The following is a 16,119-nucleotide window of genomic DNA, read 5'->3' on the forward strand; positions in this document are numbered from 1 at the left end:
AGTTACTATCATATTTTAAACACTTTGCTTCCTTCCTGTTTTAATTAAAGTTTGGGAAGAAATGTCTGTAGGATTTTGTTAAATCCAAGATAAAATTATATTCTAATTCTACTTTAATTGGGTGAAATAATAAATTATGGTGACTAGATACCTTTAATGTTGTAATGCACTTACTTCTAATAGTCCTGGAATCAAGTTTTAATGAACCCTTGACTTTACTCACAAAATTGTATGAATATTCATGAGCGAAATTATCTAAGCTGTTTTGGTGTTGTTGTTGTTGTGTGTTTATCATCTATTGGCGTGTGTGTGTTAGGAAGGGGAACCATGAAAAAGAAAGAAGTTATTTTAAAAGGTGATGGCAGGTGAGAGCATGGTGGAATAGATGAAACATGCAATCAGAGGAAGGCCTGATCAAAACTAAGGACAAGCAAAGAAGAACGGTGGAAACAGGGAAGCAATGGAAGAGGGGGTGAATAAGAACTGCAGTGAGGTCCAATTCTTTGTACAATGACTTAAAAATTAATCTCAGAAAGAGGGAAATAGTATATTGGATTCTTTAGTATTTTAGTTCATGTGGGCTTCTAAAACAAAGCGGTCTGTACTTATTATCTGGGTAAGCAACAGAAATTTGCATCTCATACGTCTGGTACCCAAGAAGTCCCAAGTCAAGACATATTGGATGAGTGTCAGGCAAGGGCCTCCATCATCAAAGACGTTACTTCCTCCTCAGCCTCACATGTCCGTTATACGCACTAACTACAAAATCCATAAGCATTTGCCAAAAGAACACAACCAGAATACCACGTGTCCCAATATGAAACATACATGAGATACTGAAGCTGAGATGGTGACACACACATATAAATTATAGCTCTTGGTAAGTAATGGCAGGAGGATCAAGAACTGAAGCTAGCTGGGGAAATGTGATTCTTCTTAACAAAACACACGTGAAATCCAAACAAAAATCCTAATGAGAATTTCCTTCTCTTGGAGGACACTCCTGAGCTCTCTATATGGTCATTCCTACTCAAACCATTTCACAGCACGTGTTGTTCCTCGGCTTGTCAGCCCCTGCGAGACTCATCAGGGGTTACCTATCACTTCAAAAATGTTTTAAAAGTTTCAGTAAGGAGCCGTGGCCCTGATATGTGTAGAGTACAGTATTTTATGGCTGATAAGTTCATTTGAATAGTTGGTTTGATAAAAAAAAATAGCTTGCATATAAAGAGACTTGTACCTATATTAAAACAGATGTGTGGGGCAGACACAGTGATGAAAGGGGTGTCATTTCATGTTGAGCTGTCCCTGATAGAATAAGAATATTAAGTTATTTTAGTTTAATTGACTATGCTATTTGTTTGTGCATGTGTATGTATGGTGTGTAGAGTAATATGTATGTATCTATGTGTCCTGTAGTTGTACATATATGTAGGTATGTGTGTGTATGTTTATGTGGACGTCCGAAGTGAATATTGAATATTTTTATCACTTTACATCTTAGAGAGACAGGGTACCCCACTGACCATGAGGTTCATCAATTGGGCTGGACTGTTTAGCCAACAAGCCAGCAAATCATGCTCTCTCTTGTCTCCTTAAGGTTTAGAAAATGCTATTTCTTGTTTCCCTAGCTGCATAGACACACACCATACCTATCTTCAGTGTGGGTTCTGGGGATCTGGTCCTCATCTTTGTACAGCAAGTGCATGATGTAGCCAGGCTTCTCTATGTCCTACTGAGATCTTCATTACAACTTGTTAAGACTAATAGGTAGGAAAAGTATTTCATACCTGTATACAATGTATTATGATTATATCTACTTCTCGTCACTCCTCCAACTCCACCTGCACCAGCTCTAAACAAGTTTCCATCTTAACTTTTTATCCAAATATTCTTCTTTTCCTTTTCTTCTTCAATATCTACTGCAACCAATTAATGTTGCCCAAACGTGAATGGGTATGGAACCATTTGCTGGTGCATAAGAAATCAACCAATGGCTATACCGCAAAAGAAAAATGGCTATCCCTTCACCAGCCTCCATCAATTGCCAAGTAGCTCCTCAGCCAGCACAGGAAACTTATGAGCCCCTATCTCCACTTCAATCATGTAGAAACTGAGGCACAGTAAAGATAATTTTGTATTATGTAGCAAGGAGCATGAGCCATAATGGTTCACATGCCTTCCCCCTTCCTAACTCTAAGATGGTTTCAATAGTTAAAATGTATCTTCTGCAATTCAGAGTCATTACCCTTCAAAAATGTTAGGCAACGTTTTCAGGAAAATCGCGTTTTATAAATTAGAGCCACAGAAACACCAAAATTGTCTTTGCATAGCCCCTGGCTTTAGAAAGTGTGAAGCCTATATAAATCAGATATTTCAATCAAAGCTATTGCTTTTCATCTGTATTTCCCTTCCAGAGAAATAGAGACCCCTTGATTGCTTGCAGGAAAGACATTTCAAAGCCATCGCATTAAAGAAGAAATGGAGGCAAGCAAGGTAGTTTGAACTTCCCCTCTCTCCTAACCTGGTCCCCAAAGATGCTATCAGAAGCCGTGTATTTTGAAAAATAACTCTACAGAAAAAGGATGATAAGTAATTACTGGATCATCATTTTTGCTTTTCATCTAATTCATCTCTAATTTCCTAACAGACATGTAGATATGGTCTTTGCTGTTAGTTAATGCTCTATGAGATAAATGAAGATCATATTGTTCTCTCCCACATAACCCTATGAATTTAGAGCTGAGGTGTATTTATTTATTACGGGTTTTTTTTTTCCAATGAAAAGAATTTGAGGTGTGATTTAGGAAGTAAGAGGTAACAGAAAACAATCTGAAACAAAATGGGTGTGATTTTTATTATCTGAGCCTGCCAAAACCCACACTGAAGAAAAATCACTCAAATGTTTGTGTGGGTAGTTTTCTTTTATAAATTGAACATTATGTGCTACTTGATCATGGGTGCTGTTATAAACCCTAATTGATGAGTATTTATAAAATAATTCCATGCTGAGCCGAATGAATGGGCACTGTGGCTTCTTCTTCATCTATTTGCAGTTCTTCTCCACCCCTGAATGGCAATGTGAAGATATATACAAAGAGGCAGCCCAAAATTTATTGGTTCACTCAGTAACATTTATTTTCCAAGCTCTCACAATTGTTGATGAAGAGATAAATTAAGCAGCCCTATCTTTCAGAAACTGATATTATGGAAGGGCTCTGGATTTTCGTTTTGTTTGACAATAAAGCTTAATATTTACTTTATTGAACCCAAATACTGTGCAATTTCCTGGGACTGGCTCTGCTTCCTTAAGTAAGAAGCGGTGTGGTTAGGAAAGTTAAATTATGTCGGTTGTGAGATAATCTCTGGTAAAAGCTAGTAGTGGAGGCTGACCTACAGAACCCACAACTTTATGAGTGTGGTATAATTATTCCTGGGCATATTGTAGGTTGACTTGTCTGATCATTACAATGGAGACAGTAGCTGCTAGGAGCTGAATCGTGTTCTCATAAATTCGTGCCAAGACATTCTTTAGTATCCATGGTGATTGGTTCAAGAACCCCCAAAGGTAGCAAAAAAAAATCTGTAGTCTTTGTTTAGAGATAGACTCTCTGAAGCTGTAAATGGATTAAATTGGGTTCATCAAAGAAACTCCCAATCCTACATGTCTAGTATCTTCGAGAACAGAGGCAGCTAGGACCAATGGGTACAGTGCTAATCTGGTGCCACTCATGTGTTAGCATGCGCCGACAGCAAGGGTGGAAATGGCCTTGTACAAGCCACAGAGAAAGGCTTCTGGTCTCAAAGAGAGAGAGAGAGAGAGAGAGAGAGAGAGAGAGAGAGAGAGAGAGAGAGAAAATGAATTTCAGATGCCCAAGTTACCCATGCCAGTGTGATGCTTCCCGGGGTCACACTAGTAAATGTATGCAGCGGTCATTCTGTGCACTCTGCGGGTTTATAATATTATGTTGTGTACTAGGAGTCATTCATTCACAGAGCAGATATGGGCATTAATCCCACTGTTAATGTTACTATTGAAATTAGAGACTGAATGGGGATTGAGCATCTTGGCCAGAGTCCTCCTTCTTGTTTAGCTTCTTTAGGTTATACAGATTTTAGTAAATTAATCCTATATTATGTATCTAATATCCACTTATGAGTGAGTATATAGCCTGTGTGTCTTTCTGCTTCTGGGATATCTCACTCAGGATGATCTTTTCCAGTCCCCACCATTTGCCTGCAAATTTCATGTTTTTTTTTTTTTTTTTTTTTTTATTGCTGAGTAATATCCCACTGTGTAGATGTACCACAATTTCTGTATCCATTCCTCCACTCAATTCCCATTCAGAAAGACAAAGAGGATGGACATCAGAAGAGGGAGAAAACAGGGGACAGGACAGAGGCCTACCACAGAGGGACTCTGAAAGGCTCTGCCCTGCAGGGTATCAAAGCAGATGCTAGGACTTATAGCCAAACTCTAGGCAGAGTGCAGAGAATCTTATGAAAGAAGTGGGAAATAGTAAGACCTGGAGAGGACAGGAGTGCCACAAGGAGAGCAAGAGAACCAAAAAGTCTGAGCACAGGGGACTTTTCTGAGACTGATATTCTAACCAAAAACCATTCAGGGAGATAACCTAGAACCACTGCACAGATGTAGCCCATGGCAGTTCAGTGTCTAAGTGGGTTCCATAGTAATGGGAACAGGGACAGTCTCTGACATGAACTCAGTGGCTGGCTCTTTGATCACCTCCCCCTGAGGGAGGAACAGCCTTACCAGGCCACAGAAGAAGACAATGCAAGCAGTCCTGATGAGACCTGATAGACTAGGATCAGAAGGAAGGAGAGGAAGACCTCCCCTATTAGTGGATTTAGGGAGGGGCATGAGTGGAGAAGGGGGAGGAAAAGTGGGATTGGGAGGGATAGAGGGAGGGTGCTACAGGGAGGATACAAAGTGAATTAACTGTAATTAATAAGAATAATAAAAGAAACTAGATCCTGAAGAAGCATGGGCGGGGCCGACATGGTCCTGCACCAGGTCTTCAGGGTGCATATTATGGATTCCAGTTATTTTTATGGGATTGATTGCTAAGTGTGGGATCGACTGGCTCTCTGTGTCTTATGCCTTCTCTTGGTCTCTTTTCCTGTTGGTTTGTATTTTTCAGCAGTGATGTAATAGCTTTTGTTTTTTCTTATTATATTTTATTTTGTTATATTTTTTTAAAATAAGTGAATGATTTAATGAATGAGAATCTAGAAACTACAATAAAGTTTAACAACTGAACTGTCAAAAAAAAAAAGTACTGTGAAGCACCATAAGAAAGACAGCGAGCTTTGGAAAAGCCAGTTCCACTAGGGAGCAACATGCTTTATTATCAGATCAATTTCAATATTACCAAACACCTCCTTTATCCTTAGCAGAGGTACTCTAGGGTTCTATGAGAAAGATACATGTCTTTCATGCTTGTCTGATGTGACATTTCCAAAGTGCTATGTTTCTGGAAACACCATCATCACAGGAACTTAGAGAGGGTGGGGTGTGTTTGCCAGGGTTACTGAAGGCTTGCCAAAACTGCGTGTCATTTTATATTACTCAGACTTTGGGAGAGTAAGGTGTGCAAAAAGTGACCCAGAAAAGATATGCCTGTCCGTGGTTAAGCTTCAGAAGTAGCAAGTTACTTCTTCATTTCTCCTTGGGAAATCCTAAGCTTTCCTGTCATCAGTTTCAAGAATATTTGCGGAGACAGGCTTAGCAGTTAACTAATCTCCATGAAGAGTGGGCCTCTCTGGTTTTGTTAGCAATTGCAGCTAAATAATGATGGACTTTCATAGAAAAGCATTCTGTTGATTTGTTAGTTTTAAATCTTCCTGCCTCTCATTGTTCTGTGACATTGGGTATAATACCGAAGGACTACATTAGGCAAGGCTGAACTCCCACGTTTCTGAACACAGCCGGTGTTATACGGACCCTGCGCTGGGTCGGTTCACAGAAGCATTCGGATTAAGCTCTTGTTTCCTGAGCCTTAGAATATTGAATTGTTTGAAGGATTGATTTCTATTTAGTTTTCATTGGTCTTTCTTTGAGAAAGAGAAAGCGATTGCCCCATCTGGAGAGAGCCCCCATCTGCCTAGGCATGCAGTGCTTGGCTCTCCCTGAGAAAATAGTTGACTCCCTGAGGACATATTTGACTTCTAGGTATTGCTTTCAGTTTCTCAATTTAATAAGCAGCAAATATATTTATTTCTTTGCCAAAGGGAAGCTATGTTCAAAAACCTGGGTGAATTTTCTCTTTTAAGGTTAAATGCTTTCTATTTTACTTTATCTGAGGCCACTTCATCATTGTTTTTGAAGCTTTCTTTTTTTAATTTTCATCGTGGCAAAATAGATCAATAAGCTGTCCTTCCAATTCACTGGGGGCTGTTGGTAACATCTGCATCACTTACCCTGTTCCTCCCCAGTGACTGCTTCTGCAAGGCCCAGGTCTTGCTTGCACATTTTCATCTCTCACTCATCCTTCCCTCCCCATTGTACAGCTGTTGGTTTATTGGGAATCTCTTGGGACATTTGTTCCAATGGCTGCACAAGGACAGGAGGTGAGGTTGAAGAGCGTCAGAATGCATTCTCACTTCCACCACTTAGCACCACATCAAGTTGTTGAATCTCTGAAATGTCTTCTTTTCTAAAGAAATTAAAACAGTAACAAAAAAAGTTCATTAAAACTTTAGTGAGTGCTGAGGTAAGGAAAAGCAATCAATCAATCAAACAAACAAACAACAAAAACACAAACCAAACAAAACACTCCCAGAGAAAGCAATTTGAAAACCACACACTGCCACAGATATGTAATTTCCTACCATTAAGAATAAATGAGTGTGATACAGCACTCCAAAGACACAGAAATACAGAGGGAAGTTGAGAGAAAATTATAGATCACTCTGAAAATAGTTGAGAAATTATTCTTTTCAGGAATAAATCACCATGAGATGCCCCCTGGCTTTGTGCTTTCATTAGCTGGAAGAGGTTTTTTTCAGATGTAAGCCACAATTTTTTCTATTTTATTTTTTTATTAGCTATATAGTAATTGCTATGAATAAAAGATAGTTGTTATTTAATATCAACAACCAAATCTACTGCTAGCATATATTTTAAGTCATTGATAGTCCATTTATTCTTCAATAGGATTTTGTCAATTTTTGTCATAAGGATCACAACTCTTTCTCCACACTGTGCTTGATAGACTGAACAAAGAGAAATAGTGACACCATAAAGTAGAGCAAGTGTCATGTCACTGTCACAGAACTCTAGTCTATGTTCTCAGTGTTCACAGAGGCCAGGATAGCAGTGGAATACTATTTCTTAACAAACTTTGCATATCATATGGTATGTAAGTTTATACTTACTATACTAATTTGTTATTCCAATACTATTCTTGTCTTCCAGTAATTTATCTAGTTCTTGTTAAATTTAGCACTCACAGGTTTCCCCTGGGAAGCACTTCCGAAAAGCATTTCTATTTCAACAACAATAAAAATTATTTCAGGGAAATCTGGTTTGTATTAAAAATACAAAACAACATAAACGTCCAATTAACATAGAACCTGAGGACTTCTTAAAGCCATGTTATGTGTAATTACCTGATGGACAAAGTAGTAAATGAATCACAGATAGTCAATTATATTATCTATCTAAAGTTCTCTACATATAGATTTGTCTGTAAATAAAACACACACACACACACACACACACACACACACCCCTATGGAGTGAATCTTAAGCAAGTCCATGATACTACTTCCTTGATATCCATCCAAAAAGTAACAGGTGACTTGGATGAGGGCCTGGATGCAGAAAGATCAGTGTAAAATCAGGGACTTGAAGTTGCTAAATCAAAACAATAGCCATGATTATTATCTAAATGCTTCAGAAAAGGAAAAGTTGAGATGTTATCAACAAACAAATTCTAATAAACTAGGAAGAAAAAAAATCCACCAGTGTTTTCAAAATATTGGAAAGAAATGTAAACTAGAAAAAACAATCTACTACTCTCTTTGAAAAAGTCTAAATTATCTACTTAGCTACTATGTCTACATGCAGGTGTGTTCTCGATCACCTTCCTGAGTGTATTACTTTGCAGTCTGTTGGACCCCCTTTTCAGCCAAACTACTTTTCTTACACCCCCTCTTCTCACCTCACAGCTTCATTTGTATAATTACAATTCTAACTTCACCATCCATTTCATCTCAGTATATGGCTAGTCTGTTCAAAACAGTAACCTAAGTTCATTATTTGTATATTGTGGGTGAAATAGTGACATACCAGAAGCTAAGGCACAGAGGTACTTGATCTCAGTTGGCAGTAACTATGCAGGGATTTCACTCCTACAACCCCATCTTGGTTGAGACTCCATGTGGTAACCTCATTCTGCTCTTAATAAATGCTGCGGCATTAAATAAATGACCCAAAGGCAGTCATAGCTATTTTTTCTTCAAGTAATATTTTTTCTAGTTTTTTTTTCTCAAATGAATTAGATTTATATTGTTCTGATTATTTGCAGAGTTAGCCTGATATTGTCACCGACACACTGAGTCCAGTCAGAACCCATCCATCAGAAATGCAGTCTTGGAGGAGAGAACACATACTGTGGTACCGTGGGACTCAGGAGCAGCGTTCCTCAGAACACTGTTCTCCAAACAGCGATTTGTAATTTAAAACTAAGAATTTTTAAATTTGAAATTCTAAAACAACGTGGTGTTTCATTTGAAGCCTAGACATTTTTCTTTAATATGAACAAGAAGTTTGTGTTTATTTATAAAAAGCGTTCGAGATAAGAAACACATAAAACTGGAAAAACGGCATTGTCAGTATAGAAAATGATGGCAATTAATTAACATCATTTCAGAGCATTGTTAGGCTGTGAGTGTCCTCAGGAAGTTTGGTCACTGTTACTAGTAAATTCAGAACCAAGGACAGGTTTCTACAGTCTGGTACCTTGCGGAATAAACCGTTTCATCTAAAAGTCAGAATTATCTAAGATGATGTCATTGTGAATCCAGACCCAGAGAAAGAAATAGCTTTGTAAAATTAGATGTTCTATCTATTTAACCTATCTGCTAGTGTTATAATGAGGTTTTCTTCTCTGTTGATTTAAAAAGTAACACCATCATGACTTCTAAACACAACATGTAAAAGGTTGTGTATTATCTTTGAACAGCTTCTTTATGTGGAACACTGAGAATTATTGAACAGAGAAGGGGTACACACAGAAGTGAAAAGAGTTTGTGAAGCTATCTGCTTGCCAAAACCCAGAATGCTGTTTGCAAGCATGCCAACACTGTGGGAGTGGCTTTGTTTATGCTCTATTTCAGTCTTAGAAGACATGAAGCATGTAAGGCTAAGTATGGAAAATTTGGCTGCGTTGTCAAATCATGTTTTGTAATTGCATTGGCATGTGATTGAAAAAAAAGGCTCCTGGGGGCAATTAATAGTAGATGCCCCTGATTTGAGACAGATATTTGAGCCTCTTCTGTTTTCACATCTGTAAAACTGTTAGCAAATGAATTGGCTTCTGCAATTGCTGGCCTCACCTAAGAGTGCAGAAGAGGCTTTGCAAACTGTGAAGCCTTGTGCCTTGCTCTGCATGTTTAATATTATTTTTGTGCAGATGAAATTCTTCCCTGGTAGAGTAGGAAGGTACCTCTGTTGCAAATCCACAATGAACGTGGGACAGAATTGGGTAAGATTTTATAAAGTGGCATGAAATGTCACAGGCTAATTTGCATTTTTGGTGATTTTATACATTAATCACTGAATAACCTTCAGTTTTCCAAATAAAGAATGAAGAAAGCAAGGGTGACATTTGTGATCATCTACAGAAAAGGACTTGTTTAAACTCTTCACAGATGGAGAGATATCAAGCATAAATTCTTTTACCAAGATTTCTAATTTTGAACAGCTTTGAGGGTGTTTGTGGGTAGGAGAGAGCAAACATTGTTTTGCATATGGAATTAACATAAACTTTGCATACCATAGCCCCAGATTCTCTACATGATCCTGGGGGGGGTGGTTCTGGAGACTCCTGTAAGGATTGAGAAGCTTATAGAGAGTCAAAATTTATGTGCTGCTTGTAATATACAAATGGCTCTAACAGAAACAAGACACATAGGCGACCTTTCAAAAGGGAAGTGGGTTTTCACACATCTCAGAGGGCTTAGTACTTCTACAGGGATGCCATAGAACACAAACTCCCAATTCCAGTCCAAATGAGCCTGTTCTTTTTAAGCAAGCTATATAATGTTTTGCTTGTATAGCTGATGTAATTATTTCACTGTTTTCTATACATTAACTGTTACAATAGATATGGACCAGTGACTGAGGTTTTTAGTGAATGCTAAAGATTGAGTGAATATTTGGTTGTTTAATGTTTAAAAAACTAGTCATAAGAATCACATCAAGTCCACTGGGATACACACAGGAAAATCTAATGCCAAATGAACTTTGGATGTTGAGAAGTTTATTGAATGAAACAACTTGCTACTGGTAAAACAAAACAAAAACAAAAACAAAACAAAAAAACAGAGGCTACAATGTCCTAGTACATTTGAGCTACCAAATTTATAATGTTCTTCCCCAGTTTGGAATTTGATATTCTTGTTTCTTGAAATAGACTCTAACATATTTTAAAATACAAATATTTATTAGCTGCCTGCCACCTTTGTGTGATAAAATGCCCTGCTGAAAACCAACTTAAAGGAGAAATGGTTTGATTTGGCTTACAGTTCCCAGATGTAGTCCAACAGGCAGCAAAATGATGATGGTACAAGCTAGTCATACTATATCAGCAGTCAGGAAGCTGGGGGAGATCACAACGGATGCTCAGCCGGCATTCTCTGCAGTATTTAATCCACAGCCCTCATCACCTGCCTCCAGATTGTGTCTTCACACTTCAGTTAACCTAGTCTAGACATCTTTTAAAGCCATGCCTGGAAGGTTCTACTCATAAGTAATTATAGACCCTATCAAGTTAACAAATAGGACCAACTATCTCAGAATATTTTTTTTCTCCCTGTTGCTTTTATAAGTAGATTCAATTAATGTACTTTTGGTAAGCTAGGGTTAACACTGATGATAGTCAGAATATGAATAAATAGTAAAAGCATAGATAAACCTAGTTGGTATAATTGATCACATAATTTATCACTTGAAAAAGTCATTATCTTCCGGTGGTTTTCTACATCTGCTATAGCTCCTTTCTGGATTGTCATTTCTGAGAAGACATGAGACCCATTGTGTCCATATCAAATAAATACTTAGGAAGCAGGTATTTAATTTTATAAGACTCCAGAAATAATTTGTGTCAGCATGTTTATAGCCAGATAATAATGAAACACATAAGTATTTTGAGTCATCCAGCTAGATCCAGTCCAGAAACCCCATGTTTGAAATATGATAAAGTGTGTGAACATTAGTGAACCTTGGTGCTGCATTTGGAAAAGTCACAATTGACTACAAGTAAGAGGTCATAACAGTCAATACACAGACCGTCTAAAATCTCCTGTCTAAAGTTATCTGCAGCACTTGCATATAAACTGAATAACAACTGAAACAAATCTTATGTTTATACTTGAGCCCCAGACACAGGCTATCTCAATTCTATCTATCTATCTATCTATCTATCTATCTATCTATCTATCTATCTATCTGAAATTTCCAGAGCCAAAAATTTAAAAATGTAAAACATTATTGCTTCCAGTAATTTCATTGAAAGATTGCTTCACTTGAATTTCTTCCTGCCACCAGGCCACATTTCCATCCTTTGGATTGGGAAAATAATAATACTTTGGGGCTTCTTCATTGAAAGCATAGGGGTGTGGTACCCTTGGAAGGGCTCCTGATTCCACTGATGGGACAGGGGACTAAGTTTCTATCTCATGCCTGTCTTAGCAAAATGGAAGGCTTATTCTGGTGTTACAGAAGAGAGAGAGTTGTTAACATTCAACAAAGTTCATTACCCAGTGTATCATGCATACTTCACTGGTATGCATCAGTGAAGTGGAAGATACTGAGCATCTCTCCATAACATCTGTTTTATTATTCAGTCCCATTGCAAGCATCCTTAATGCCAGGAGACAGGCACTTTCTGAAGCTGTGGAAGTCATCCCTTTTAGTGACCAGATACTATCCAGCGTGAGAAGCTTCTCTCCCACAGCCGTCTCCTGTAGTCTCAATGTTGTACTAGAGCAGGCAATGCATAATGCAGTGGCCCTGATGTCTCCTTTTCTTTGCCTTCATAGCTGGTGCCACGTATATCTTTGGGAAAAGTGGTGGTCTCATCCTCTACACCTGGCCAGCGAATGACAGACCTAGCACACGCTCTGACCGCCTCGCCGTTGGATTCAGCACCACTGTGAAGGATGGCATCTTAGTACGCATTGACAGTGCCCCAGGGCTTGGAGACTTCCTCCAGCTCCACATTGTGAGTACCATCCAGCTCTGGCCTGGATTCTTTTGTTTTCCTGGTGATCTGAGGTGTGAGTTGGATAGACACAGGAGAACATTCTCCATAAATGTGACATAGGTGCATGTCTTTTAAGGGGTGTCTTCTGTTGTGTAGTCGGTCACACTCAGGGTTAGACAGACAGCTGGGGGTTGGCAAACTTTCTCTAAAGGGCCAGCATGTCAGCATTATGGACTTTGCAGGTCATACAGGCTGTTGGTTTTGCTACAAACAATATGCTTTTAAGATGTGATTCTGTTCCAATAAGAATTCATTCATAAAACTTGGCTGCAAATGTGACCACAGGTATGAGAGGAATGTGTGATGAAAGCTAAGGCTCTAGTAGCAGAGTGGGTGTGACAAGGAGAAAATTTCCCAGTGAGCAAGTTGAATTATGCATGCATATTACGTATTTAACGTTTTCCTTTAAATCTTGTGTCTGTGGTGGGGTCGAATTTTACTTTTAGTCTCTGAAGACCGTAAGAGCATTGTGCAAAACAAAGAAATTAAAAAGATTTGGAGGGAAAAAATTACTTTCTTATGAGGATAGAAAATATTTTTATAGCAACAATTAACCCATTTTATCACTGTGCAGTCTACAGTTAAAAAGTAGGCTACAGAAAGATATGATTCTCATCCGTAAGTACCCCACATGTAGCCACCAAGAGCAGAGAGAGGAATTGTTCTCATTAGTTAACAATGACAGGGTTAGAAAGAATGGATTTAATTTGGAACACTAAGGATTCAGTTTAAATAGCAGAGGGGGAAAACAGTAAAAAAAAAAAAAAAAAAAAAAAAAAAAAAGATCATCTGGGACTAATGCCAATCTCCACCAAGGCAGAAAAGGGGCATTTGATGGGACTCTGAATCTAAGCTGCAGATCAAGGGAGGAAAGAAGAGTGTTAGTTTTTCTTTGCAAATCTCCAGAAATTGGAATTAGCAAGTTGGGTCCACAGCAGCAGGCTCAGCCATAGCAGTATTCTGCTGGTGTTATCCAGATGTGAGACCAGCAAGAGGCACAAGACTTAAGCCCCAGGATGAACCAGAGCAGAGCAAGACACTCCTTAGGCCCCAAAAAAGCACTAGTCTTAAGTAAATATGGAATCGAGTTGAAGATTTTTAATTCTTTCTCAGATGCTTCAGGAACCATATGGTGCTGGGAGTTTTAGCTTAAACATTATAAAAGCCCATGCCAAGGAGCAAAGAGAGAGGAAGCCACAGTCACTACAGTTTATCTTTATTTAGCCTCCAAGAGCTACCATCATTTACAAAACTCCAGAAGATTTATGCTGCATATGACTTAATGACTATTTCATGGCAGCTATAACTAGGCTATTATTACCACCCAACTTGCATTTTCACGGTGATTTATTTATTTTATGTTTTTTTGTTCAGTGTGACTTCCTAAGAAAAATACAATTTGGCCTAGTCATCAACATCTTTTGCCATCAAATAATATGCTGCCAGTGAATCCATTTCTAGGTACTAGGGTTTGGTATTTCATCTTCACTCTTAAGAAAGGTTTTGACTTACTCTTTGACAGTTTGCTTGGGGTGTAGCAGAGGGTTTGATGCAAACTGTTGGTGGATACTGAGAACTTCTTCTCAAAGGAACAACAATACTATCCCTTTATTGAATTCTGTAATTCATTGTTGAGTTTGAAAAGTTAAAACCTCTAACCATGCCTTTGTGTCCAAGTAATATGCATTTGTTTGTATGTGTTACCAGGTGTTCCTTGTATAGTCATGTACTTTAGTTTTGACATTATATGTAGTATTTTATGAAAGTAAAAATACACTCAAAAATTTCATTAGAATATGTAGCATTACCCTGGAGTAAATCAGAGATGCTGCTATTAATTAAACACTCTGATGAATTCGAAAAAGATGTTTTCTTCCAAGCTTCAGATAGGCAATTATGTAAACTAGTCTATCTTCCTTACTGTAATGTGAAAAATCCACACAGGTCTGAAGTAAGTAAATCAGCCCTGCCCATGACCTTTTAATAAGCATGTTTAATAAGCATTGCCCCAGTCATTTGAAACCGTTTTTAATCTCCTAATGAGTCTTTTTTTTTCCTGTATTCTTTAACACAATCAGAATAAAAGGATAAAGTAGAAAAATCAAAAGATTGCTGTAAAATCCAGACTCTTTGAATAGTTAAGTGTGGTCCTCAGGAAAGCAAAAGAATAAATACTGGTTAGGATGCTTCATGAGACATTTACAGTCTCATAAACAATGGTTTCTTGTGCTGAATGGTTTGTTTCACTGTACTAAGAAAATTATCCCAAAGAAAAGCACTTAGGAGTCATTGTAGAAAGAAAGAAAAAAAATAAGGATTAGGCAGGAGGCAAAAGATTTCATTCTACACTGTCTTAAAAAAAACAAACAAAAAAACTACAAAATAGAATTTCACCTTGCTCTTTTCTTACACATATGTCATCATATTGTGCACTTTTTCATTTCCTTCTTCTGCACCCCTTTCCAATTCCCTAAGACTCCTTCCCCAGGGGCAGGAGAGATGGCTCAGCAGAAAGACCTCTTGCTATTCTTCTTGAGGACCCAAGATCAGTCCCCATTATCCATGTATCCATGTTGAGTAGCTTACAGCCACCTGTAACTTTTGCTCTAGGGGACTGAATCCCCCTTTGTCCTTTGTAAGCAATCACATAGATATGAGTATATAGAAAACACCACAAACAGAAATAAAAACAAATATTTTTAAAAATAAAGATTTCCTTTCTCTCCAGGCCTTTCACATCATACTCCCTTTTCTATTTAAGTACACACACACACACTTTATATCTAGAGTCTGCATTTGAGAGAAAACATGCTTTCTTTCTGACTCCAATAAATTTTTTAGCATAATTGTCTCCAGTTACAAACATTTTCTGGCAAATGTCATGATTTCAGTTTTTTAACAGCTGAATGAAATCCCAGTGTATACGTGTACCACATGCTGTTTACCCATCTTTCTGCTGACAGACAGGAAAGCTTTCAATTTCTTAGCTGTTGTGAATAAGACTGCAATAAACCGGGCTATGCAAGAATTTCTCTGCCACGTTGACATAGTCATTCAGGTATCTAACCCAGGAATGATTAATCTAGATCATGTGATAATTATATTTTCATCTCTTTATTGTCAATACTGAGGACATCACACATGCTAACAAAGTACTCTGCCACTTAACTACTGCGCCGGACTCTTTTAAATGTTTTGAGACATCTCTATATTGACTTCCTTAATGCTTAGACCAGTAAACGTTCTGGCCAGCATTCTGACACAGTACTTTCTCCTCACAGCCACTCCATCATTTGTTTTCCTTTTTTCTTTTCTTTTTTTTAATTAATTACATCATTTTTTTTTTACTTTACATCCCAATTGCAGCTTCCCTTCCATCCTCTCCTCCCAGTCCCTCCCTCTCACCTCCTCTTTTCCTATCTCTCCTCTTCTCCTCAGAAGGAGATATCAACCATGGATCCAGCCTTGGCATATCAAGTTGAGGTAAGACTGGGTGCATCTTCTATTTGGATAGGCAAGGCAGCCTAGTCAGGGGAAATGGTTCCAAATGCAGACAACAGAGTCACAGACAGCCCCTGCTCCCTCTTTAGAAGTCCCACATGAAGAC

General features: G+C 38.1%; 1 protein-coding gene across 50 annotated transcripts in view; it reads left to right on the forward strand.

Annotated features, from left to right (window-relative positions):
• The window catches only part of Nrxn3 (neurexin 3), a 1,566,538-nt gene that overhangs the window by 1,210,407 nt on the left and 340,012 nt on the right, over positions 1-16,119 (forward strand). For all 50 annotated transcript variants that reach the window (XR_009593039.1, XR_009593040.1, XM_060387963.1 and 47 more), the window contains one exon: positions 12,289-12,470. Coding sequence is in view for 48 of the 50 variants with exons in the window: in XM_060387963.1 (XP_060243946.1) it covers positions 12,289-12,470 (182 nt within the window). In the remaining 2 variants the exon portion in view is untranslated. The remainder of the gene's footprint in view (positions 1-12,288; positions 12,471-16,119) is intronic.

The sequence above is a fragment of the Meriones unguiculatus genome, chromosome 7 (assembly GCF_030254825.1).
Source record: "Meriones unguiculatus strain TT.TT164.6M chromosome 7, Bangor_MerUng_6.1, whole genome shotgun sequence".
Taxonomy (NCBI): domain Eukaryota; kingdom Metazoa; phylum Chordata; class Mammalia; order Rodentia; family Muridae; genus Meriones; species Meriones unguiculatus.